Source organism: Oryzias latipes, chromosome 23 (assembly GCF_053564925.1).
Source record: "Oryzias latipes strain Hd-rR chromosome 23, Olatipes_Hd-rR_3.1".
Classification (NCBI taxonomy): Eukaryota; Metazoa; Chordata; class Actinopteri; order Beloniformes; family Adrianichthyidae; genus Oryzias; species Oryzias latipes.
This window is the reverse complement of record NC_136259.1, coordinates 10,701,216-10,728,730: the sequence shown is the minus strand read 5'-3', so window position 1 is coordinate 10,728,730 and position 27,515 is coordinate 10,701,216. Positions and strand designations below refer to the sequence as shown.

At 40.7% G+C, this 27,515-nt stretch overlaps 2 protein-coding genes across 2 annotated transcripts; one reads left to right on the top strand and one right to left on the bottom strand.

The window, feature by feature from the left end:
- The first annotated feature begins 1,123 nt into the window (after positions 1-1,123).
- On the top strand, positions 1,124-10,963 carry pmpcb (peptidase, mitochondrial processing subunit beta). The gene is made up of 13 exons (XM_004084633.5): positions 1,124-1,432; positions 2,675-2,812; positions 2,944-3,030; positions 3,116-3,245; positions 3,778-3,976; positions 4,053-4,132; positions 4,204-4,316; positions 4,423-4,566; positions 8,796-8,956; positions 9,026-9,111; positions 9,182-9,270; positions 9,352-9,427; positions 10,807-10,963. The coding sequence occupies exons 1-13, from the start codon at positions 1,304-1,306 to the stop codon at positions 10,869-10,871; spliced, it is 1,497 nt and encodes a 498-aa protein (XP_004084681.2). The 5' UTR covers positions 1,124-1,303; the 3' UTR covers positions 10,872-10,963.
- Positions 10,905-27,383, bottom strand: dnajc2 (DnaJ (Hsp40) homolog, subfamily C, member 2). Its single transcript, XM_023952420.2, has 16 exons — positions 27,186-27,383; positions 24,395-24,585; positions 22,466-22,541; positions 22,291-22,389; positions 21,988-22,210; positions 21,810-21,875; positions 21,637-21,728; positions 20,511-20,632; positions 18,914-19,063; positions 18,741-18,829; positions 18,492-18,561; positions 15,136-15,323; positions 14,925-15,025; positions 14,738-14,848; positions 11,175-11,332; positions 10,905-11,048 (listed from the first exon to the last, which is right to left on the bottom strand). The coding sequence occupies exons 1-16, from the start codon at positions 27,244-27,246 to the stop codon at positions 10,980-10,982; spliced, it is 1,866 nt and encodes a 621-aa protein (XP_023808188.1). The 5' UTR covers positions 27,247-27,383; the 3' UTR covers positions 10,905-10,979.
- Between the last annotated feature and the right edge of the window lie 132 nt (positions 27,384-27,515).

Genomic DNA, 27,515 nt, shown 5'->3' with positions numbered 1-27,515 from the left:
TTAGACCACACGTGTCAAACTCAAGGCCTGTGGGCCAAATGTGGCCCTCCATGTCATTTTATGTGGCCCCCGAGAGCATAAAAGTTCATATCTAGGTTGAATCGGACTTGAAATATTGGATTGACATCAGAACTTAAACACTGTCCATATAACCTAACCTAACAGAATCAAATTTAAAAGAATTTATGTCAGAGTAACAAGCAAACACATGTTTTCTATGCAACTGTAATTGTCACTTTAAAAAGTTAGAATAAATAAATAATGAGTTATTTAACATAAAGGAGTAGTTACATTTATTCTTCAATCCATTTAGTTACATTTATAAGTTAAATCTGGCCCTTCAAGAACAACCACTATGCGGATGTGGCCCTCGGTGATAATGAGTTTGACACCCCTGCTTTAGACCCTTTCCTGTATCAGGGTTGCCACAACAATAATCACTGTTCTTCCTCTCAACGTGTCCAAACTGTCACAATCTGCTTTTCTGTTCTTGTCATTCCTAAAGAGAGCATCTTCATTTCTGCTATCTCCAGCTCTGTCTGTTTTGGCTTATTTTTTACCTTTCAATAAATAACATGTAGAGAGGTGGTGAGAATTCCCAGCTGAATCAAACATTCCAGTGCAATATTTAACGTACAGCACAATAAATCAACAAATAAATCAAAGAAGGAAACTGTTTAATGAACCTTATGGAAGCAACCGTCCTCCTCCTCGTCCATTCATTTTTGATAATGCACACTTTGTTTGGCATTATCCCCTACATAAGACGTTCTTAATTTCTGATAATACACCTCGACCATTATCCTGCTTATACCATGGTCACTTACGAAAGAAATATTAAATCAGTTATTAATTGTTAGTACTTTATCGTGTTATTTGTTATGTTTAAATTGTTTTTCACAAGAAGGGGACTGTCTAATACTTGGTGTGACATGTTGTCATGGTAACAGCTGCAGATCCTGCCTTTCTTCACTCTATCACAGTAGAGGACAGTGGTATATTCACTAAATGTCTCGTTAAGTGAAGAAAAGCATTATTACAGAGGGATAGTTAACCAATTATTTAGTACTTGTTTTTGTCCAGATAATGAAGAAACATTTTGTTCACTGTCTAAATAATTCAATTCCTCCAGTATGTCTCATCGCCTCTTTCTTACATTCTCTTGTTTCTGTCTCCTCTGCCACAGTCTTCAATATTATCAAATTTACCAATCAGGTTAAAAGTAACTACAAAATAATGTAACAGCGGTTTGTGTTTTAGTAGCCTCGTATTTTTTTAATTTTATTTGACATTATGACGTCACATGTTTAGCGGAAGTTGCGTCTTAGACCAGAAAGAAAAAACAAATATGGCAGTGTCCCTACGCCGCCTTACATCTGCGGGGAAAAAGCTACAGGAACATCTACTGCGGACGTCATATAACGTACCTAGGGTAGGACGGTGTGTTCAATGCCGAGTGGAACTATTGCGGCTCTTTAGTGTCGCTGCGGTAAAGAGGAACCGCAACATGATCGCCACGCGCCACAGCTTCGTGCTAGCTTAAACTTAGCGACTCCCTGATGCCGACATTTATCAGCAGGAGCGTTCAATGAAAAATGATTCCCGTTATTTTAATGAACGCAGTTTAAACTGAGTTTAACAGTGTTAAATACGAGATCCATCCCTGTTGAGTTCGATCACGATATTGATCTACGTGGGTCACTTTATCACAGGACAACCCAAGAATATCAATAAAGAATGGGATCAATTATATAATAATTCTATTTGAAGGAGAGAAAAAAATCCCATCGTCTTTAGAAAGATATGATTACAGTTTGTCACAGGGAAGAAATGTTGTCATCTAAAATTTTGATTTGGTTTATATCAAGCAATCAAAACAAATAGTAGAGAAGACACAAACAAAAAGATAGTACATATCTATCCATCCATCCATCCATCCATCCATCCATCCATCCATCCATCCATCCATCCATCCATCCTTCCTTTTACTTATCCATAAAATGACAAGTATGTCAAAAAGAGTTGAATTATTTGCCTATAAAGGAGCGGAAGGAAGCCAATTTATATAATCCCATCCCTATTATTCTGTACTTTTTTAGTTTTTTTTCCTTTCCTTTTTTTCCTTTCACATAGTTCTTATGTTCCTATTTGTACTCTCTAGTTAAATATATTACACAGTTCCAGGAATCATGATACGTCTCAAAGGTCAAATTTAATTTAATTTTTATTTAGGTCAATTTGACCTGCCATTATTCTCAATATAGTTATCCATAGGTCTGTTTTTCTACTATTGATGTTTATTTAAATACTATCATGTTTTTGGCTGTTAAGAGCTCATTTAAAAGTAAAAATAAAATGAAAGTAATGCGACGTTAAATGTGGAGGAAAAAAATTGACTGTAGTGGTTGATTCCGGTCATCTGTAGATTGGTTTTTGGATTGACATATAAAGCACATTTATGAACTTCATATCCCAGCAGAATCAGAATCCTTTTATTGTTATATGTACAGCTTTTACACTGACATGCAAAATTGTTCCAGTACAACCCAAACAAGATCAGACATATAACAAATAGATCAGACATACAACACACACTATGTGTCTTAGAAACATTAGAACAGATTATTGGAGGTTAGAGAACAGCAACTCTGAATCTTCAGTCCTCTCTGTGCAGATCCTTCCTGGACCCCAGAGATGGTTGGCGAGCCGGGCGGCTCAGCAGGTGCAGCTGAACGTTCCAGAAACTAAAGTGACCACGTTAGAAAACGGCCTCCGAGTGGCTTCAGAGGACTCAGGCCTCACAACCTGCACCGTAAGTTTGTAATCAAAAAAACCAGACAGAGTTTGGGTTTTTTCTTCCTTTTTTGTCTGCTAGTTTTTTCAAAGGAAATATTTGTCCATTTCTGATTAATTTATCATTGTGGTGTGTGTGTCTTCTTCCAGGTGGGACTCTGGATAGATGCTGGCAGTCGCTATGAGAACAAGAGGAACAACGGCACTGCACACTTCCTGGAGCACATGGCATTCAAGGTGAGGGGACGAGGACAAAGTTAGTCTGTCCCAAGTCCATCTCTGACCATCTTTAGGAAAAACAAAGGCTTTTTGGTGATTGCAGGGCACCAGAAAACGCTCCCAGCTGGATCTGGAGTTGGAGATCGAAAACATGGGGGCTCATCTGAACGCGTACACGTCACGGGAGCAGACAGTGTACTACGCCAAAGCCTTCTCCAAAGATCTGCCTCGAGGTACATCCAAATCATGGACACAATGATTCCACTAAGGAAAACACATCACTACAGTGCTTTCCGAGTTGTATCATGGTTCATCTTTCACTGTTTCACTGATTTTTTTCCAGTGCAATATTAATACAACACATTGTGTTCTGCATTCTGATTGGCTGTAGACTATTGTAATCACTCCCTCTGTGCTGTGTCTCTATAGAAATTGTTCTAAACAGATCTCTGTTTTCATTCTATAAAACTGGACTTATTTTTCTATGAAGGTTTAAACTTTGAGAATTTAAATGAGAGAAAAGCGTAAAACTGTTCCTGTCTGTCAGAGGAAAGGGTAGAAAGTGAGGGGTTTTACAGCCTTAAAACCTCTATAATAATTGTAAAATAAAAAAAGTTTTTGCAGATTTCATCTACTTCTGATTATCTTTAGAACAGAACTCCTGAGACGAACAAGGGAACACTTCTTTTTTGTATCAACGCCTTAGTATTCTTTAGATCCCTTTTTTTGGTCTGGCACCACGATGATGATGTTTGTGTTTGTTAGCTGTGGAGATCCTGGCTGACATCATCCAGAACAGCACTCTGGGAGAGGCGGAGATTGAGAGAGAGCGAGGGGTGATCCTTCGAGAGATGCAGGAAGTGGAGACCAACCTACAGGAAGTGGTTTTTGATTACCTTCACGCCACAGCGTACCAGTCCACAGCGCTGGGCCGGACCATTCTGGGCCCCACTGAGAACATCAAGTGAGCGAGTAAAGGGTTTCTTCTTTTTCCAGATCTCCTCTGTTCTCCGGGACTCAGTTTTGTGTTTGTGTTTCAGGACAATCAACAAGGGGGACCTGGTGGAGTACATCACCACTCACTACAAAGGACCCAGAATCGTGCTGGCTGCTGCTGGAGGTGAGAACATGTGATACCCTGCTCTGTGCTAATGAGGTCCACATTACTGTGAGTGTGATGTTTTTGATCAGGGGTCTGCCACAATGAGCTCATCAGTTTGGCCCGGTATCACTTTGGAAAACTTCCTGGCAGATATGAGGGTGAAGCCCCGGCGCTCCCTCCCTGTCACTTCACAGGAAGTGAGGTATGCTGAGAGCCACTCTCCAATCCAATGAAAACCTGCTGTATTGGAACAAAACACACTTGTATCTGTGCTATTTTTAGTTAGAGATTGTGTTCTTTGGTTTTAGATGCGTGTGCGTGATGACAAGATGCCCCTAGCTCACATTGCAATTGCTGTAGAGGCGGTTGGCTGGTCCCACCCGGACACCATCCCACTCATGGTGGCAAACACACTTGTTGGAAACTGGGACCGCTCATTTGGTGGAGGAGTGGTGAGTACTGAGTCGATGCTGATGGCAAGAAGGGATGGGTATCGTTGACGTTTTAACAGTACTACTACCCTTATTGATAATGCTTATCGATCCGGTATTTTAACGATACTCTTATCGATACTTTTTGAGGACGAAAAATTAATTAATAAATAAGAAATTAGGAACATAAAGTGTTTTATTTCCTCATTATGCAACAATGTTTTTTTTAATAAAACATTTTACTTTATACATTTTCCAACTTCAAAAGTAAAATACATGAAAAAATAAGAAAGAAGAAAAATAAATAAACAGCAATGTTTTGACATATTGTTGTCATGATGTAAATATAAAACAAATTAAATAAATGTTTGAGTTCAAAAGATCAAAGATCAGAAGAGCGCCAAATACGGTCATCATAGCAGCAGGTTGACACGATTGTCAGGGAGCTCTAGCGAAGATTTAATTAATTTTACGCGCGCCGGGTGCTGTCTGAACAACAGCCCTGCCCCGCATGCACACAAATAGCCAGACGGACCTATCCTCTTCAGCAAGAATAATATAATAATAATATCATCATTAGTTAATGGAAAATTGACTGACTTGGTTTTTAAATATGGCAGATAACGTTTATATCTTGTTGGACACAAAAGATTCGACTTCCCCAGTACCGAAAGCAGAACCGTTGAGGTCAGATCTTAACGATACTGCCGTCTTGAAAAATGTTGCCCCGGGGCTTGTTCAATACCGGTGCTCAGCACCCATCCCTAATGGCAAGGAAGTTTAAGGTTTTTTCTCAGTCGCTTTAGTACAATTCTCAAATCAGAATTGAAGTTTGCAAATACGTGTGTGCATTTCTCAAAACAATTTGTACAAACAGCAAAACACTATGGATATCTTGCAAAAGCCTGTAACTTGCTCAAAATCTTTAGTTCATCTCTCAAAACTATGTCTTTATGTCATTGAACATGTCAGTGCCATCAGAATGTCAAGTCCTTACTTAGTCATGTTGTCAATATAACTGTGTACTTTAGAGGGAGGTTCTGATGTAAACTATGGCTAAAGTTTTGATGACAATTATTGTAAAATGTAAGTTACAGCTTTTTTGTTTGATTGCAAGAGACTGGACAAGATTCACATTTACACTTTTATTGTTCATATTGTAATTTGTATGTCATACCAACATGGAAAAAACCCACTGCAAACAGTAACACAAAGGGAAAAAAAAGATAGGACAATATTCTGTACAACAGTCCAGGCAGTGCAGTAGGAATTGGTGTGGTCTTCCTACACCTTTTGTCGTTCCTGTATGTTAGGCCACAAATTCTCATCCACATCACAGCGAATGTCCTCTCTTGACATGCAGCGAAATATGTTTGACACATTGACAACTTGGTCAACCATTTTGCTGTTAATGACTTATACGATGAACTAATGACCAGGTGTTTTGAGGAGTAAGACTATTGCACAGTGAACTATAGAATACATTTTGTTCAACATGACATAAACAATTGATAATGTAGCAAAGAGCAGAGAATTGTACATAATCATTTGCATGGATGTACCAAATCAATTGCAACTTGTTCAAAGAAGTGAGAAACTGCTTATATGATGTGCACAAGTGACATCATGATGTGAAGATTGAACAAATAGTTTTGGGAATTTCATTCTGATCTGAGAATTGTGCTAAAGCGACTGAGTAAAACTGTAAGCTGGTCCCAGCGAGCGCTGAAGTGCAGCTTTAAGGCCACTTTTCAAAGCGACAGCATTGTGATTGGTCCAGAGATCCTCTGAAAGACAGAAAAACAGATTTTGAGTTTGAACATTCTGAAGTTTTTCTTTTTCGCTCGTATTTTAAAATATTTATTCACATTTTCTGAATGTTTAATCTTGTATTCCTGTCTGTCACAGGACAAATTATTATCAATCACTCATCAAAAGATGCTTATTTTTTAAAAAAAGTCTTATTTTCTGGGTTGCAAGAAAATTTATCTGATTTTTTCTTTTTTTTTTCAGTGGTTGAAGTTTTTCGGTAGCAAAACAATCTCAGTTTTGAGAAAACATGTCCTAGTGACTGGTTAATTTTTTTCTTAAAGTAAAAGTTCTTGGTAAAACAAATTTTTTAAACCCCATTTTTTCCTGCAGATTTGGTAAGAATTTTTAACTTACTTCTAATGGCCTTGTTTTTGCTGTATGTGTGAATTGTATGCACTCAAGTAGTTTTTCTTTTAAAAAATGGAACAGTATTCAGATTTCAGAGAATTTCTTCCTGATTCCTCCTTGGCATCTGAATTTATTTCCAGCTCTGAGAAAGCTGGAGTCAGTGGGATCCTTGGACCAATTACAATGCTGTGTTTTTGAAAAGTTGCCTTAAAGCTGCACTTCAAAGATGCTAAATTAAGCTAATTTTGGAAAAGTCGTTTGAAGGATATTAGCATCAATAGGCATTGATGCCATTGAAGACATTCATTATTGCAAAATCCACTAACGAGGACAAAGTCCTGTGATGCGTCATGTTGCCGCAAAAAGCTGGGGAAACGGAAAGGGGTCTGGATTTCAAAATTAAAACCTTCTTCGTATTTTCAGAATAAAACTATCAAATATTTTTCTTTCGAAGGTGACATGGCCACGCAATAACAGACGTAAACATCACAGATAACACCGCCAAGTTTAATTTTGGCAATACAAAATGTATGACCCAAAACCTGCATTTTACAAGGACTCAGTGAGGAAGGAGAGGATACAGAACAGGGGTAGACAATCTACGACCCTGCGGGCTGGATGCGGCCTGCCTCCATGTTTGGTCCGGCCCACTGAACAATATCAGAGACGCATGATTTCTTTTTTCTTTTTTTTTTTCAAACAGAACATAAGGCTTTCCTACCTTTCTATAATGTCGCAGTTCATCTTTTACGGTGTCACTCATTGTTTTAGAGCGATTATGCTGCTTTTTTTTTCTAACAGTGCACACTGTCCTATGTCCTGATTGGCTGAAACAATGTGTCTCCTGTACAGAAATGCAGAGCTCTTCAGATCTACATAAATCTTGGATCGCGATCAAACCTTCATTGTAATTAAGTCCAGGATCTTAGAATGAAATGAAAGTTCTGATCGCGATCCAAGATTTTGTTCCCTGACCATGGGCAGAAGATGTAGGGGAGATCTTATCCTGGGCCAAAGGCGGATCTTCCTTCGGGGTTCACTTCCCTGAAAAGAACCAATCTCCGTTCTTTTTGATGTAATTTTCTTTATCACTGATTTTCCGTAACTTAGTCACAAAAACTGAATGCGCGCTCCACATACTCACTCTCGCTCCTGCCCCCCTTCTTCCTGCACACGCGCGAGTGCACACACATCAGCTTCAGCACACACACACGCACAGATCCCACAACACTAGTGAGGAGTTTCCTTTGCGGATTTCACCGATTACGGGTTATTTTTAGAACATAACTTATAACTCCTGCAATAAACGAGGGAACTCTGTACTGGTGAAAAGGTAACGCAGATATATGCTTACCTGCGCAGAAGACATAGAAATTTGCTTTTTTTCCATTATTACTGGATGAGAAACAGACGTGCAGGACACAGCACAGCTGCTCGGTTTTAGTGCAAACTGTGAGATGTGTGAGGAGCTGCAGCCCTCAAAATCTCAATGGGACTATAACGGGAGAGGTCTTTGTCTCTTTGAAAAACACAGAGTTATTTGATCATTTTTTATTTCATAAATAGTGTTTATTAAAAGGATCATGAATGAATGAAACTTTATTCATATAGCACTTTACAACTCCCTGAAGGGGTTCACAATAAAAGAAAGACAAGAGAACTTTAAAGTTTTAAAGAAAAAGAGTTATTGTGGTCCTGACAAGAAAAAGTTTGGGGACCCCAACTCTAGCATTCATGTGATGTTGGAAGATTTGTTGTTTTTCATTCTTCCAATAATTCAGACACCACATGTCTCATGTCTATAAGTTTTACACGAGGTACATCAAGCCGTTGGTGCAATTGGCTTTAAAATGAGAACAAACGTTTTAAACTAAAAACTCTCAAATGTTCTGTTTTAAAATATACGGTCATTTTCAATCCAAATGTTTTCATCCAGATTCCATGTTATTTTTTTCTCACTCCATGCATTTGCTCCTGGTCCGGCCCTTCTATCTAATTTTAGAACCCTATGTGGCCCGACTGAAATACTGCCGGTGGATCTGGATGTTTTCTTGAAGTGATGTCCATCTGCATGTAATTTCTGAACCCAGAACCTGTCCAGTAAACTGGCTCAGATGGCCTGTCAGGGGAACCTCTGCCACAGCTTTCAGTCCTTCAACACCTGCTACACAGACACAGGGCTGTGGGGGCTCTACATGGTGTGTGAGCCTGGCACAGTGGAGGATATGATGCACTTCACCCAAAGGGAATGGTGAGTTTGTCCCAATCCCACAAGCTGCTGTCAGAATGACCTCTGGCTTAAAAAGCCTGTTCCTCTCAGGATGTCTCTATGCACCAGCGTGACAGAATCTGAGGTGGCTCGCGCCAAAAACCTACTAAAGACCAACATGCTGCTGCACCTGGACGGTAAGATCTACCAGCATGGAGCTGCCCCATCAGAAAGACAAACGTCCACATCAACCACTTATTTCTCCAGGATCCACCCCGATCTGCGAAGACATCGGCCGACAGATGCTTTGCTACAGTCGCAGGATTCCTCTGCATGAACTGGAGGCCCGGATTGATGTGAGTGTACCGTTAAGAGCTGGATAAATGATCAGGATAAAGTATCTTTCATGCAAACATAATGTTTTTATCCATTCACAGGCCATTGATGCTGAGACCATTAAGGAAGTGTGCACTAAATACATTTACAACAGAGCTCCCGCCATAGCAGCTGTTGGTACGTCTTCTATCATCACCATTGTCGTGCAGAGGATGAAATCAGTTCAGGATTTTAGAAAAACATCTAACTTCACAATTTACATCCAGTCCTCCCCCAAAATGATCTGGGGGGTATTCCAGAAAGCAGGTTATGCTAGCTCCCATGGTAAGTTTGAGGCTAAAGAAGTGTACAACCACCGCTTTCAGTTCCAAAAACAGAGGTATGTTCCAGGGTATGCTTAGTTTCCCTGGCAACTCATGCTCTGAACATAACCTGGTCTGGAGCAGGTTTAGTTGAAGGTTAGTTTGTTTTCAGAGAGGTGAAGCAGCATGGCGTGTCCATTTGAAGATGATTTAGTGGATGAAGAAGCTCAGATAATACTTTTTCCACCATGAAAGGGTGATAAGACCACATATGGATGTTGGAAAGATGAACTTTTCTAACCTAATTATTTGCTTTAGTTAATATAAATCAATTCTTTTTAGTTAAGTCAGCTTAAAAGTAACAGGTAGTAATCAGACATTTATTTTACCTTCATTCAAATTAATTCAATTGAGTAGGTGTAACTTTGGTGCTGCTGTTAGATCAGCACCACAAGGGATTGTGGGATACCATTCCCTTTGCCTGTCTGGACAGATTTGGGTTTAATTGTGGGTTTTGACTAAATGTGTTTAGTTGTTTAGCTGTTTTACTGTGTTTTGCCGAGTTATTTTATCTTGTGAGGTTTAATTCTTTCTGCACCATAAGTGAAAGGGAGGGAGAGGATGAGGAGGATATTTAACCCTTGTGCTATCTTAGATGACCCCACCCTTACTTTGACGTGTTCTCCCTACCATGACAAAGGTGGAAAGATTTCATGTAATCCATGGACACCAGTGAAGATCACAAATCATTGAAGAAAAAAGGTTCAGAGCACTGTCTAGTGGGTCTAGATGACCCAACTCCCAATGTTAAAGTGCCTAACATAGCACAAGGGTTAACACCACTGGGAGTTGGGAGTTCTACACCAACTAGACAGTGCGCTAAACCGTTTTTCTTCAATGATTTGTGATCTTCACTGGTGTCCATGGATTACATGAAATCTTTCCACCTTTATCATGGTAGGGAGAACACGTCAAAGTAAGGGTGGGGTCATCTAAGATAGCACAAGGGTTAAGCAGCTCTGCCTCCTGTCAAACAGTGTTGGTTGAAGCTATAGCTCCACCTCTTGTAAACAGTGTCAGCTGAAGCAGGAGGTGGGGCTGCTTTGATTCTGTGTGTAACTTCCCACATTAGAGCTACAGCTTCAGTCTTTTATGGATGTGAGTTTTATTTGTCGATTTGAAGAAAGTTCTGGCACCACCAAAGGCTGGGTTCTAAGCTGTGGCAGAACTGACTGTTTTCTCTGTTAACGCCAGGTCCAATCGAGCAGCTACCCGACTACAACCAGCTCCGTAGTGTAATGTTCTGGATGAAAGGCTGAACACAACCACCCAGCATCCACCAAAGAAAGACATTTATGTTTCTAGGTTTTTTTATTATAAAATAAAGAACAACACAATAACATTAAAATAAGGGATTGTGGTTCTGGTCATTTTTTACTCTTGGCTGCCACTTGTTCCTGAGCAGCTTTCTTTGCTTTAACCATCTCCACCAGTTCCTGAGGAAGAAGCAGAGGATCGGTTAGCTGGAGATGGACCGAACTGAACCATAAAATAGTTTGCAGTTTCCTGTGGCCACAGCGGCTGCGGAGTGGTAGACCTGTACGTGGGCTTAGATCTCGTACCTTGTACCTCTTCATGCAGTCCTTCTTGGTTCGACCAGGAACTGCAGCAGCGATCTTCTCCCAGCGTTCAGGCGTGCTGACCGGGTACGTTTTCAGCGCCTGTTCCAGGAGCTTCTGTTCCTCTGTGGTCCAGGGCGCCAGATTCCCCTCGCCAGAGGCTGAGGACCACAAAAAGACTTCAGGAAGGACGAAGGAAAAAACCAGGAGCTGATAGTGCTTCATGCAGGAAATATGGAAGCTTAACTTCTTCTAAAATAGATGAAAACATTTATTTTGCTGCTTAAAAATCCTTAAATACTTTAGCTCAATTTGCTTCATTGAAAACAAAACAACCTCCAAAAAAATGTAAATGTTTGCTGAGGTAACAGGAACATCAAAAAAAGAAAATGAAGCTACAGAAGTTATTTAAAAAGAATTTCAGAATTTAAATATGTTCCAATTGCCTTTTTTGTTGTAACTTGTTTATAAATAAAATTGATTTACTGAATGCAGAAAGTTTTCAAATTTAGGCTCAGAAGTTTTATTTTGAAAAATCACCAGATTCTCTCCACCACATTAGTCATATGATGTGTTTGTAACCCTTGTGCTATCCTAGGCACTTTTACATTGGGAGTTGGGTAATCTAGACCCACTACCCAGTGCGTTAAAACTTTTTTCTTCATTAATTTGTGATCTTCACTGGTGTCCATGGATTACATGAAATCTTTCCACCTTTACCCACCTTTGTCATGGTAGGGAGAACACGTCAATGTAAGGGTGGGGTCATCTAAGCTAGAACAAGGGTTAAAGCAGCAGTTCAAACTGAAACTTCCATGGTAACAAGTCTCTTAGTGGAGAAAAGGCGGAAACAGACGAAGAGCGTTTGACATTAAAGCAAAACTGGAGTCTGTACCACATAGCATATCTGTTCTGCAGAAAATTCAGCAACCGACTAATCTTAAGAGGACGCTACTAATAAAATTGCAGACAGTGAATTGACAATTAATAATTATAAAATAACTGACATTTTGTCTAGTTGTGCTTATCTGCAGCACACTAGTCGAATGAGGCTGAAGGTTCTGTATGATTTTTTAGGGAAAAATCTGGATCACATTTTAAACACTCCCAACATGAAATTTAGTGAACAAATAAAGTAATTTAACTAATTTTGTCTTTGATCATCTTTTACTAAACTTTTACTAAGTTAACAAATATCTTCTGGAAATTGTCTACAAACATTTTTAAATTGGAGTTCATAATGTACCAACCACTTTATCTTAAAAAATAGAATGCGTGTTATTGTCTGACATTAAAATGCCTTATGGCACAAAAACAGATGGGCGTTTAAGAATCGCCAAGTGTCAACAACGCCGTTTGTATTAAAAAAGCGTTGTAATTGAAGAGCTGAACCGGATAGGGATGCAGATCGTGATGAACTGCGATCTAAACTAGGCCACAGTACACAGTTCATATCTCCTCCAAATATCAAGTGATGAGTGTTCATGTTTGGGAGAAAATGTAATAAGATCTGTCGTCCCAGTGTGGTGCATTGACATTAACTAGGATAACTGGTGTATTGTATAGTCTGCCTGTGATTATCAGGTAGCGCCCAGAGGTGTCTGTTTCAACTTTGGACATTACAAATGGGATGTTTCTATTGATAAGAATAGCCACACCTCTACATTTAGAGTGGAAGTTAGAGTGAAATGTTTGTCCAATCCACCCTCCCCTAAGTCGAAAGTGATCAGAGTTTCGGAGACGAGTCTCTTTAAGAAAAACAATTCCTGCTTTTAATTTGTTTAAATGGTTCATTACTTTTTTACGTTTGACTGGGGTGTTTAAAGATTTTACATTCCAACTTGTAAAATTTAGGTCACACCCAGCTGGTTTGTTTAAGAAATCTGCTTTAGTTGTGGTGATATTTAATTGGAAGTTGAGTTACTGGTTTGTCACTTATATAAACGCTCAATTGGAAATTAGAATGACCATCAAAAAGAAAAGTAAAAATTAAATGCAAATTGAGATTGAAAACAAAAACATCGGAAAATACAATATAAAAACGTTGTACAGTGAAATCCAAATCTTAACTGATCAGAACACAAACCCCCAAAAAAATGCACATCTAAGTGCTTAAAAACAGGGCAATGTAACTCCTACTGACAGATCTGCTATATCATTAAATTATTAATTATCAGGCACCTTATGCCATTTCGAAAGAGAGTAAAGTATTAATAAGAACATATCACTCCCATCCCAGATTGTAACTGGTTAACAAATCTGACCCTGGGATAACATAAAACAGCTTTTTGAAAAAGATTTTCCAGTCAAAGGTTAAATAAAAGAGTGGGAAGTTTTTAACTGTTCACAAAACAGTAACTACTGATAGGAATGCGTCAGCATCAAATTTAGCCTCATTCGCATCTTTTCTCCAGCTCTTACTTACTCAGAGCAACAGTCATTTATTGTTCCAGGTAGGATCTTGGTTTTCACATAAACCACGGCTTCCTCTGAGTTAATCGGGGAAGATGAGGATGTCTTTTCCTTTCCAGCGGACGGGTCTGGACTCTCTGGCGGTCATCACAGTCCTGATGGTGGTGAACTTTTGCAACGATGACTTTGGGTTTGCCGTTTTGGCTTCTTGATTCTAATCCATTGTGAGATCGGTCTATCAGTATATCTTCATCCATATTTAGGACTTCTTTAAGAAGTTTGGACACTGCTGTCGGCGAGCTGGAGCCGGAGGTCTCTGGAACATTCAGTATGTGGCTGTCGGTGCGCCTCATTCGCCCCTCATGTCCAGACATTTCCCTCGCAGGTTGTTCACATCTGATTCGAGTTTTTCAACCTTGGTTTGAAGGGACAATACATCATCTGACTGAGAGGAAAGCGCGTGTTCCATGTGTGTTGTCGTTGCTTTCCTCGTTTACACCTCAGAGCGGACTGCTGCAGTGCTTCTGGCCAGCTCGGTCTTCAAGGCGAACAGCTCCGCCTTGATGGCTTCAAAGTCCTCTGTGAGCGCTGCCTTTAGTTCCAGCTTGAACATTGCGGCAATGTCCGCTTTCAGCCTTCAGAGCCGACGAGTCCATTTGGGTCTCCAGGTTTTGAGGTGGTAGCTTTGGATGGTGAACCCTCACAAGTCGATGTTTTGGGTCCCGTAGTTGGCGCCGCACCGGAGTATTTGAATTTTCGAAGATTATTGGCCATTTTTTCGATTTCAATCTACAGTATTCTTAGAGATTAAGATGACGAAAAGTAGAGTTCTGATGTTTTTTCTGGCATAAAGTGTCTGAAAAAAATTTCTTTAATTTGTTTTTAACAGAGCTTGTCTTCTATGATGCCTACGCCTTTGCCTGCTCTCTAGCGCCCCCTACTTTGATCCAACTTTAAATAACTTTAATAACTTTCAATTAATTGATGAATTTGTCAAACCAAGTATTTTGTCATTCACTTCCTTATCAACCAACTCAGGGAGGCTAGCAGTAGTAGTAGCTGCCTCAAAAGTATCACCAGAACCTGGCATTTTGTCTGGGATGTTCTCAGCAAGCCCCCTCATCCTCCTAACGTGTTGTAAAGCGAAGGCCTACCATCGAAGCGCTCCGAGGGTGCAGCGTTGTCTATGGAGGGCGCCACTGACGTGTGCTCCTTCTTGAACTTTTCAAAGGCTTTCCTGTTGACCTCGCCTTTCTGCAGTGGATCTACGGGAGGAATGTGCATGTAGACACATTACGAATTGTTTCCAACCATCACTGTGATGCTGTGACCTCTCCTCACCTAATCTCTGCAGGTTCTTGGCTTTGTTAATTACATCTTTGGCCGTCCTCTTCAAGCCGCTGCTGGAGTGCAAGTTCATGTAATTGGCAATAACTTCCCATCTGAAAGAAAAGCATTTCTCTGAAACACAGCTCACTGACATAACTATGTAAAACCATCTTCACATATTGCAAACATTCTCCATCTTGCCAAGCATTCATGGATCTTAAACCTGGCGTTGGTTCCAGCAGGGAAAAGGTTGACAGCTTTGATCAGCAGCTGCAGGTCGTCTTCATTCCAGCCCTTCCCACCACCTCCTCCTCCTCCTCCTCCGCTGCCCTGCTCAGCACTGCGAGCCGCCTGCATCGCCTGCACCTCCGCCTCCCTCTCCCTTTGCAGTTGAACATTCACCTCCTCCACCTGCAGAAATTTCCGGGTGGTTGCGAGCACTGAGGTTACCAGAGCTTTGAGTAGCTGACGAGCAAAAGTCTGATGATGGAAACTAAACCAGCTGACTGTTTTCTAGCACAACCACATCAGAAGTTTAAAAAGAAAGAAAGTAAAGCGACTTTTAAACTAAAGGAATCTTACATTTTCCATCCAGGTACGAAGAAACTGCTCAGAAATCTATCTTTTTAAGCTAAATTTTTTTAGCTTAAAAAGACGATACAAGACGATACTTTGCGGCCACCGCCTTATTATGAAAGTTTAATGTTAGTGCGTCCCGCCAATTTTTTTATGAGTGGCACCTTTTCAGTGTCGTGTGCGGAGCTGACGAACCAACTAATCACAGTGGGGTTTATGACTCTTTGGGGCGTGACAATGACCGGGCTTGAATCAAGAAAACATTTAGAGCAGGAAACTTGACAGAGGAGGAGCGCGCTGTCAAGTTTCCTGGAGGAAAGGAACAGGAGGAGTTCCTTACTTTCCTTTTTAGAAAGTGTCTATTCGCATGTAACTTTCTAAATACATGCAGCCAGTGCTGAACATTTATGTGGGCCGCAGGGACCCGGAGAAAGGTTAAGGTTTTGATTACCGTCACGCGCAGCGGTGTATTACCCCAACCAAACGGTTCTTGAGCGCGGCTGTGACTGCAGCTCACCACTCCCCCAGGGGATGGGTCAACTGCAGAGAATAAATGTCACACACCTACATGCGTGACAGCTAATGGGATTTTAACATTAAGTAAGTGCGAGGACCCATTGATGGAGGTTAAAGAACTATAAATTTAAGTCTTCTTTTGTGTTTAACAGTTCTAATTTAAAAGTATTAACTGAATGTTTAAATCTCTAAACAATAGATATAGAAGACTAAATGAACAGAAATTTATTACTGATTTATTTACCTATTGATTTTTTATTTAGGTATTTGATTTTATTTGATTGAGTTTATAAGTAAATTTTGCAAAGAAAAAAAATAGAGTTAATAGTATAGTACATGCTCCATACAAATTTACTACCAAAGAAGCCATGTACCTGAGGAAGTTACACAAAACTTGTTTACACCAGGGTCCTTGTTCATCTTATTTTGTGTTACAAAATAGAGTAAAAAGTCTGAGAAGATTAGATTTTTTTTTAATTTCTGATTCAAACTGGCATTAGCTCTCAGACACTCACAAGTTGCGCATTTGTGTGTGTGCGCAGAAGTTCCGGCCCAGCCTCAGCTAGACCCTGCCTTCAGGTAAATTGAGTTTGAGACCCCTGCTCTAAACTATCAAACTTTGAAAAGGTTTTAGATTTTCATCCTATATCTGGCTGTTTTAATTTTGGAAAAATTTTATGATTTTTCCAAATTACTTTACAGTAATATAGTTATTGAAAAACAGTTTTTTGTAAGAATATTAAATGCATCACTCCAGTAAAGTGAGGCAAGAATAACTGACATTCAATGACAGATACGCCAGAGAGGGTTTTGGACATGCCTGTCCATTTCAACTAATGATGTATCCAAACTGTTTTTTGCTGTTATTCTACACAGCTGCAACACCACCAAGACAATTATGAAATAGGAAAGCATAACAACAAATTCAACATGATAGAAACCTTTGAAAACTGATGTGCTTAAAACACGTTTCCCTTGCTTTGTTGGATCGAATGCATTTTTTCCAAAGAGTGTTTGTCGTTGTTCCTAAAGCAAAAACATATTTAAACCTGACAATAGAGACCAGCAATAAATAACAGAAGAGGAAAGCAAAAAGGGGTGCTAGTAGCTAAGCTCTGTTATTGCTCCACAAATTTTGGCCAGACACTATGGAGATGGAGAATAGTTTGTAGTTTCAAGATCTTATCTGGATTTCTCTGCCTCCAAATGTTGCAGCAGAAATGGAGACTCATCAGACCAGACAATATTTTTCCAATCTTCTATTGTCCAGTTTTGGCGAGTCTGTGTGAATTATAGTCTCAATTTCCTGTTCTTAGCTGACAGGGGTCGGTGTGGTCTTCTGCCGCTGTAGTCCATCTGCCTCAAGTTCGGACGTGTTGTGCATTCAGAGATGCTCTTCTTCTGCAGACCTCAGTTGGAACCAGTGGTTCTTTGAGTTCCTGTTGCTTTTCTATAAGCTTGAACGAGTCTGGCCATTCTCCTCTGACCTCTGTCATCATCAAGGCATTTCTGCCCACAGAACTGCTGCTTACTGTATACTTTTTCTTTTTAGGACAATTTTCTGTAAACCCTAGAGATGGTTGTAGTTGAAAATCCCAGCAGATTAGCATTTTATTATTTTATTAAATCCTCAATCCTCATTAAATCCAACAACCATGTCACGTTCAAAGTCACTTCAATCACCCTTTTTGCTCATTCTGATGCTCGGTGTGAACTGCAGCAGGTCGTCTGGACAATGTCTACAGGCCTCAATGCATTGAGTTGCTGCCATGTGATTGGCTGATTAGAAATGGGTATTAAAGAACAGTTAGACAGGTGTGTCCAATACCGTGGCTGGTCAGTGTAGTCTTGGAAATATTGATTACAAATCAAAAAGACAACCTGTCAGGGTGAGGAAACTCTAGGATATCTTGGTAAATCCACTTCACTGCATTTTCTTCCAGTTTGAAAATGCTCCAAACTATCAGGTTGCTTGGTTTTATGGAACCCCAGCTTTAGGTTGCACTCCCAGTCCAAAGAGGTACTGTATGCACATTCATGGAGCAGACACTAGAGCGATTCGGCTCAGCTCAAAAATGTCAGTAGAAACAACAGTTTGACAAAAACTCAGCTTTGCCACTTATGCCACAGAAACACATTTCTTTTGAAAATGTGTCACCAGCTAAAACAGGGTTTGCAAAAGAATTCAATATTCAATGTCAAGAAGCCTTTTTAAAAGCCAAAGTAACAAACTACCAAAGACATATGTTCTTACATTTTCTGTTCAGAAAAGCAGGGATGACTTAAACAACTGCTTTCCTGCTTTCTTTGGATGAAACAGAACACCTTCCGATTGTAAATGACAGATGCTTTATGCCAAGAGGATTAGAGTTGGTCATCATTTTAGATCAGAATATTTTACAGGATGAACTCTTTCAAATAGACAGGTGATGTCTGCAGTCTCAGGACATAAAAATAACAAATAATTCAGAAAAAAAGACAAAGTACCTGTCTCTCCACGGCTGCCTTGCATTCCTCTTTAGAGCCCGAGGCCAAAGTTTCATTCAATGTCTGTAAACTAAGAAAAATCAGGCCTTTTCAGAGGTTTGATTGTTAACAAAGTGAAGATTTTAGCTTGATTTTTTGCTCAAACTGAGACATGTGAAAGAAAATAGATAAAAAGAAAATAAGAGTGTTGGTGTAAATATTCATGGAAATGTTTGTGATCCTGATGTCTAAATCCTACTGGATCTGTACCTCATCAGCTCCAGACGCTCACACAGTTTCTCCACTTCCTCCATCATTTTCACTCCATCAGCTTCATTGTCAGCAAAGTAGCTCCAGTTCTGCAATAGAGGCAACCAACTGAATCTGACACTCACACACATCCTTTAAACATGTGGCGCTTACAGAAAAGCCTTTGGGTTTACCTTACAGAAGGTCCTGAGCTTCTGCCTTTCCTTCTTGATGGCCTTTTTCTGGATCTCCTTTTCCTTCTTTGCCTGCACAGCTGCCTGCCTGGCCTCCTCATCCTCTTTCTCCTTTGCTAAGCGGGTTGCTTCCAGCTCTGCCTGCCGGGCCTGGTACCAGAACAGAGAAAGGGACCAGACATATAAACAGACAGACTGCAAGTTTCACATATTACAGTCCTGACAGTAGGGGGCGCTCTGCTCCTTTCAGATCCATTTCTGGTGCACTTTTTTAACCAAGACAGTGCAGGACACAGGGCTGCATGGTGGAGTAGTGGTTGACACTCAGTCCAAAAACATGCTACATAGGTTAATTGATGACTAAGTTGTCCCTGGGTGTAATAAGAGTGTGTGTTTGTGTAACAGACTGGTGACCTGTTCAGGGGGAACGCCACCTTCACCAAATACTAGCTGGGTTGGTTCCAGCAGCGGTTTTGAAGATGAACAGATGAATGAAACTTCCTAACCTACACTGTGTAATAAACATTTACCAACCGCTTTTAAATAAAGGTGTGTCGCATTGCGTTAGTTGCCTTTATTCAGTAAATTATTATTTTAAAAGCAGTAACAGTTATGCTCAAGTGAGCAAAAGTAGCTGCAACTGTCAAACCAAGCATAGCATTCTGTTTGCTTTGTGCTCATTACATCGAAAACGAGGGATGTGACGGTATATCGCGAGCCTTCAAAGTCATATTTAAAAAAAAAAAAAGTTTTTTGAGGTCTGTGAATCATCACCCTCACCGTGTCATATGTCACTTGATTGACATACAGAACAGCCAATCAAACATCCTCTGGAACACACATCACTGTGTTTAACTACGTACACTGAGTGCACCTTTGTCTTTCTTTCTTTCTTTCTTTCTTTCTTTCTTTCACCAGTGGGTATTCTGTTGGCTCGATGCGTGCTAAGTCTCAGACAGAGGACCACTCCGTCCCACCGGAGCTTTTATTGAAGCCTGGGCTGGCTCGTGTTCATCCTAAATCCGAAGCGAGACAGAAACCCAGCCGTCTTGCCATGGCGCCTGCTGCTGGGGCCACTGTTCCCAACCGAGGGATCAAGGCCCAGTGTCCACCAGCACGTGCTTCTTGAGTTCTGTCCATGGGCCAGGAGCTGTTGTTTGCTCAGCCGTGGTTAAACCAGCTGGGCTTTAGAAATGTCATGCTCCCCACCGTTTACAGAGATTTAAATGCGATCGTCCAGGTTTCTGTTTTCATTATAAAACGTCTCATCTGTTCTAATTATGTATTGCTACAAAATAATAATAATATTAATAACACAACAAAGCTAGCTCGCAAAGATTTGTGTACTATTACTGTGTAGTTTTTGAATTATTAACACATAAAAGTAGTATTTTTGACTGAGGATATAGTAGAAGTTGTCAACTTTGAAGTTGAATAAGGTGACTTAGGTGCAGAATTCCAGGCCATGACTGGTCTATCTCAAAAGTAGCTCACATACCAAAAAAATGTGGAGCCCCCTGCTTTCAGACTAAAAACACTATATTTGATGCTCTTAGCTCGTGTCCCAATCACAGTGAACAGATGATCCAGCACTTACTTTCTCCTTCTCTTCCTGCTCTCTCTTCTTGGCTTCGGCCTTTGCTTTCTTCTCGGATTCTTTCCTTGCCTTCTCCTCTTCCTTAAACTTCTTTATTCTTGGGTCACAGCTGTAGGCCATGTCTGCAGAAACAAACCATCCGATTCCTCTTTTTTCAGCATCATTAATGTTTTCTACCAGTCGTTCTGCTGAACATATACAGCTGAGCTTCTTGCTGTTCCTCAGCGATTCATCCAACCCCGTGGTTCCCGGCACTGGTCCTATGGATATTCTGTCCTGCAGGTTTTCCATGTCGCTCTGCTTAAGCATACCTGACTCAGCTCATCATCATTAAGCAGGTATGTTTGAGCAGGGTAGGACTGAAAAGAATGCAGAGTAGTGTTCCTCCAGGAAAAACCGATCTAAACCTGTGCAGAACTTTTTTTTTTTACTTATAAGATTCACGTCTGTGAGTCAAAGATTACATAAGACCAATGACTCACTCGCTGTTTGCAAAATCTGTTCGACAGAAGCGTCACAAAGAGGGAAAAAGGTCAAGCTTCAGCACCACAAATCTCACAAGCTATTTAAAAATTCACCACCGCTATGTGTGGAAAGGATATGAAGCTGCCATCTTTGCTGCCGTCTTCTCAAAAGAAAAGAAAAAAACTGCAGGGCATGCATGGAAATAGGTGACAACTTTAAAATTAAACTATTTCTTTTGCACATTACTATATTGGGCATTATTTGTATTGAAAAAGTTACTTGTTACTTTCCTGTTTAAGTTAAAGTCTTAGTATTTGTTCTGACCATGGAAATGCACTCTGTTCACGGATGTATGGCAGACTGAAAAGGTTAAGAAAATGTTTATATAATCTGTTGTTTAATTTATTTGCAGGTAAAACTAGTTCTGCGAATTTGTTGAATTCATAAGAGCCATTCGCTGTTACTTTGTACTTACTAATACTTTTTTCATAGGGTATTTACAAAAAATATCGGTTTAATATCGGTATCGGCTACAAGAGGCAGGAAAATATCTGGTATCGGTATTGGTAGTAAAAAGTCAATATCGTGCATCACTAATCAACACCATTTATTGGCATTATAGAACTTTCATTGGTTCTGTTATGAAAAAATGAGTCCATACCAACTAGTGTTCTGATTCTGTTCATCTCCTCCTTCTTTCTTTGAGCTCTGGAAGCTCGGTTCTGCTTTTCAATCCACCTCCTCTCATCCCGACTACAGAGGACAGACAAATGTTTTTCCCATCAGTTAGCCATGCTGTACTCTGGAAAATCACAGATGTGATCCAAATCTTACCATTCAGCCTTTTCCTTTTCTTCTTCATCCAAGTATGAAAATTCCCTCCACGAGTCAAAGTTATACCTTTAAACACAAGTTTGAAAAGATGATACAAGTTTCACTGTTTTATCTTCTCTTCCAAGTAGTTTTTCCAACTTCTTTGAGTTGTCAAAACTATCTTAAAATACTTTCTTACCAAAAAGAGTAAAAATTGTCGACCTCTTCAAAAGATGAGTCTGGGCTTCCAAGTTTGGGCACAGACTTTTTGGTAGACCATCGTTCATTTCTCTCAAAAACAGAAGAGAAGACCTCAAAAAAGTTCTCTTTGCCTTCACCTTTGGAAGGCACACTGTTGTCGAAGGTGGGATCCACGCTGTCAAAGGCTCTCCTCTTCATTGGGTCAGACAGGGTTTCAATAGCTAAAACAGAGATGGTAGCAACACTGGGGTCACCACAGTCCATGACGGCACTCATGTGGGCCGCCAGCTCTGTTCCATACCTTTAGTTATACAAGTGAAGTAGTCATTGTCTCCCTCTTGGATCTGCTCTCCTGCAGCTTTCCTTTTGTCAGGATGGTGTTTCAACACGATTGCTTTGTCTGAAAAATTTTGAGAAGAAAACACTTTGTTCCATTTGCGCGGGACGGGCCTTCAAAAGCCAGGAGGGTTACTTACGCGCAGCTTTGATCTGTCTTTGTGTGGCTTTGTACCGCAGGTGTGGGAGGCCAAGGACGGCATAGTGATCCTGGTTCTGACAGACAGAAAGACCAAAACTCAGGGTTCGTGTTGAGCAACGAGAGCGACAGTTCAAATCAAATGGATAATTACCATGACTTTATGCATTAATGCGGACCAAATAAAGACTAATGGTTGTTTGTAATGTTTAAATATTTGGCTTTAAGTCTCATATGCTGATTCCATGAACTTTAGTTGTGTTGACTTCAAGTGCATCATAAACAATAAATTATGTTATAAAGTAACTTAAAAAAATAAATCACCCAATCCTTTTGACTAACATCTACATCTGACAGTAATAATGATGATGAACCTCCAGCAACTTGTTGCTTTGTGTTTCTAACCCTTCCTCCTTCCTTAACCCCCCTTTTTTTCTTCTCTTTCTTTTGTAGCCCCCCTCCCTCTGATATCCCCCTAGCCCTTTTCTACCCCCCTCCCTCCCCCCAATCCGGTCCTTCAAGAAATGCATACCAACATAATTAATATAAATGAAGTTTAGCCTTAAATCCAAAAGGGGTTTATACTCCTCATGTGTCTGAAGAATAATGTAATAATTGTAGATGTGCTGAAAGAAAACTGAGCTAATGTACCGCAGCCATTAGTCTTATTAGGCTACAAACTAAGAAGTAAAAAAGTAAGGATGGTTCACAAATAAAAACTAAGTGCAATAATTTGTAGATCACACCTTTTCTGCAAACAAAAAATAAAAAGCTAGAATGAAACATTTTAGAGGCTCATGTAATAAATACTGCATATTCATTTTAAACTAAAAAAAAAGTCACATCAAAATGTTTAGGTTTAAGCAACAAAAGGCTGCAGAATTTCATGAGATGAAGACGGCTTATTAAAAAGTAAATACAGAAGTGCTTCAGATTAGCTGGGACCAAAAATGTTTTGAGGTCAATTAGAAAACTGCAAACTGGTACTAAGATCAAACAAATCCAGTTTAAAATACAGGCTGGCCCTTTCACTCTGTACTAAAACTAGAGCCAAGTCAGTTCACCAAATTACCACTGGGTGGTTTGTGACAAAAAAAAGAAAATCTGCATTAACGACAGTGTGAAATGAGACAGCTTCTCCAAAACATTTAAAAGTTCAACTGTGTCTCCAAAAGCTTGTTTACTTGGTGAACAGTTCTGGCAATAATTTTTCCTGAACTTCTTTTTTGGGATCAAAATGCTGTTAAATGGTTTCGTCATGGACAGGTGAGTTGAGTGCTGTTAAATTGGGCATTTCCAACTGCATGAAAGGTGTTTTTCTTTTGATCTATTTGACAAAGTCAGAAAAGGTAATTTTTTAGGGATCTATCATCTTATCTCAGAAAAAACTGTTTTGAATGAGCCTAAAAATCTCCTAGGTTATGTCACCACAGGGAAACAAGCACAAGTCTGAAATGACCTTTTGGGCCTGCTCTCATCAAGCCGCCTGGCCGGTCAGACGGCGGTCGCAATTGAAAAGATCGGATACGTTTCGGAATCAGGACGGCATACCCAAGTGGCCTGGGTCGCAATTGAAAAGATCGGATCTGTGTCGTTCAGACTGTCTTGAAAAGATCGGAATTGTGTTGCATAGGGGCAAAAAAATTGGAATTGGGTCGTTTCAGCCTGCAGTGTGAACGTAGCCCCAGATCTTCGCTGACAATATTCCACATTCTTCTAACCAATATATACTCCACCTGTTACAAAAGGGCTTTGGTTTAACTGTTAAGATTTTTAACCACATAAAAACATGTTTACAAACTTGTTTGGAGCTGGCTGGCAGGGCGTTTTTTTTTTCATGTTATGAAGCTGGGCCAAACCGAGTGGTGCTTCATCTAATAAAATAAACTGTGAGAAAATGTAAATTTATTTATAAACACATCACTGATACCTTCCAGTCTTTGGGGTCGAGCGTTCGCAGCATGGGATGCTCCTCCAGCAGAAGCTCCTCATCTTCCGACTCCTCTGAAGACTCCTCTTCATCCTCCAACTCCTGGAAGGAAGCCGACACATTCCTGTTTCTTCTCCTTAGATACGCTTCAAACCATCGACCCACCGGCTCCACCTGAACAAGGACAGAAGCTGTGGGTCGAAAGACAGCTGTTAATGCTCCGCATCACATGAGTGAAAACTGCTTTTTTTTTTTTAAATAATTTCCAGCCTACAGAAAAACCACACATTGTATAAGAGAAGTGAGCACCCCCCCCTCCCCCCCGGCTTGCTCTGGGGGTGGGTGGTGTGGGGCCTGGGGGGGTCGGCGCTTCGGGGAATGGGACCCCGGGGCTGTTTGACTACCAGCGGACAGTCTACTAGCTCTCCCCGACTTATCCTACACACCTTTTACCCCTCAAACTATACACTCCAACACACACACATACATGCACACACACCCTCACAAACACACACACATACATTTCACAAGGAAGGTGGGACCTTGGACTATCTGACCCCTACCCCATCCCTGGAGGGGGGTACGAGGCCCTCAGTGACGGCAGCCGTGTCCCTTGGGTGCTGGCTTCCTGGGCCCGGCAACCCTCTCTCCACGCAGGGAGAGGGATCCCTGAGTTCTCTGGCAAGACCTAAAGCCGGGGATCGCAAAAATTCCAACTGCAGGTGAGCCTGGTCGGGCCATGTTTACAACACTCCTTGTGGACCCCCACTTCTCTAGGGCGTCCAACCGTGGGCGAGGTGGATGGCTGCCTGGAGCGTGGGCCGGGTCTTCCTTGGCGGACCCTGGCTCGTCCCTGGGGTTGGGGCAGGGGGAACTCCTGGGTGGTGGTGGGGTGCTCGTCTGGGGCAGTCTCTTCTGGTTGGGCTGGAGCTTGCACTCTCTGTCCCCTCATGCCTCCCTGCTCTTGGGCTTTGGGGAGGGGACCCCTGTGGCAGGAGCCTTGGTGTGGGAATTGTTGGGCATTCCCCCTTCTTTTTACATTGCATTATCCACTTTAGATGAACATAAACACTCACTCGAGCACAGGTGTTAGCTCATTTTTGCACAAATAGTTTGCGTGATTAAATGAATATTTCACACTAGGTGGTTTGTACTGTGTACATGTTGACATGTGGACATTTTTGGAGCCAGCAGATATGTTTATAACAATTGGGTGTGGACAGGCCCCGGCCCTTCTAGATTTGTATTATATTTGAACCTGACCATAATGATTATCACAATCCAGCAAGTAGTTGCTCTATGCTGTTTCATGACCCCCCCACCCCCACCCCCCAACATCCTTCTCCCTTCCTCCCTCCTTTTCTTTTCCATCCGGTCCAACACAAATTAAAAATGTTTTTTAAAATATGATTGAAATGAATAAGGTTTGGCCTAGATCACAATAGGGGACATACCTCTAGTTTGTCAAAAGATTTATAACCATTGTTGTTAAAATAAAATATGTCCCACACAAGGGGTATTCGGAAAAAAATTTCTGCTGGATTTGTACCTAGCTTTTTGATGGACAGACATAAAACTAATGAAGTACTCCCATAAAATGCTTCTCCTAATCCTTGTTCATGTGATTGCATCACTTTTTTGTGATATGGTACCACCTAGTTTTCTCTGTTCTCACCTGAATCCCATTGATGTCAGATCTGTTTTTCTACATTTCATGTTGACAAATGGTCAAGATTTTGGCTATACCATTCTTTCATTCATCTTCTGAACCCGTTTTGTCCCTTACGGTGTCACGTGGCTGCCGGAACCTATCCCAGCCACTCGTGGGCGAGGGCAGGGGACATCCTGGAAAGTTTGCCCGTCTGTCGCAGGGCCACAAATCACGCACCCATGCACATTCCTACCTAAGGACAATTTAGAGTCCCTTGCCTCAATTAACCTATCAACCATGTTTTGGACGGTCGGAGGAAGCCAGGGTCTCCGGAGAAAACCCATGCATGCATGGGGAAAACATGCAAACTCAACACAGAAAGGTCCCCATTGATGTTCTGTTTCAGGACATGAAAATTCATGCTGTGAGGAAAGAGCCCCAACCACTACACCACCATGCAATTTTTATAGTAATTTAGTGATCCTGCATAACAAAGATTAGAATGTAATCAAACACTACATCATCAGTCCTTCAAAAAAGTGCACTAATGCCTCTTTTTACTGGAGATTAATCTCTAACTTCAAACTTATTATTTTCCCAAAAAGTTAGTTGTAAAATATTTCAATTCGATTGTGACAACAAGGTCAAAAAAGTTATTCTGATTACAGTATCAAGTCCAACTGTGGTTCATTAGTGAAAAGTGTTATTCCAGAATCAGTAAGGTTTGCTAATATTATTACAGCTAATATGGTCACAGCAGTCTGGTTTACAGAGGATGTACTTTACATAATAAGCATTTTAATACCATATGGGACTTTACCATTTTAGAATTTGTAATTTTTTAAAAATCATTTAAATTTTTGGGTTAGCTAAAAATGTGTTACTTCAGAGGAGAATGGAAACTTGGATTAGGAATTCTACCCTTACCCCTTCAATGTTTAGAGCCCGTGAATTTGTGTGGCACTGTCAGATCATGCCACCAACAAGTCATCTAAATAATAATCCCAACGTTATAACTCACAACGTTTAAGAATTTAAACATTTGTTTGATTTCTTAAGCTTTTTTGAACAACTGCGTAAGAGTAGGTCCATAAAGACCGATATGATATTAGCTGCGACCCGGCGGCCTCCACTACTTACCGGCAACCGCCTTTAGCACCGCGGTCTCCTCGGTATTCTTTGCTTCTAGCAGCATCTTCATAACATAACCGTCTCAAACATACACTTCCCAGCGTTGGTAAAGTAGTCCGAAGTGCTAAAGTTTAAGGGTCGCTCATTGACGGACCACATGGGCCTCCTCCCGGTGTGCACGCAAATCGAAGGAGCTCAGTGACTTCTGAGTCGCTATTATAGTTCCGCCTTTTTGGTTCCGCCACAACTTCTTTGAGTAGCCCCTTTTTTCATACATACATACAAATAATAACGTTATATAGCGGAATTATTTTTTAGCAGTATATACATTGATCGAAA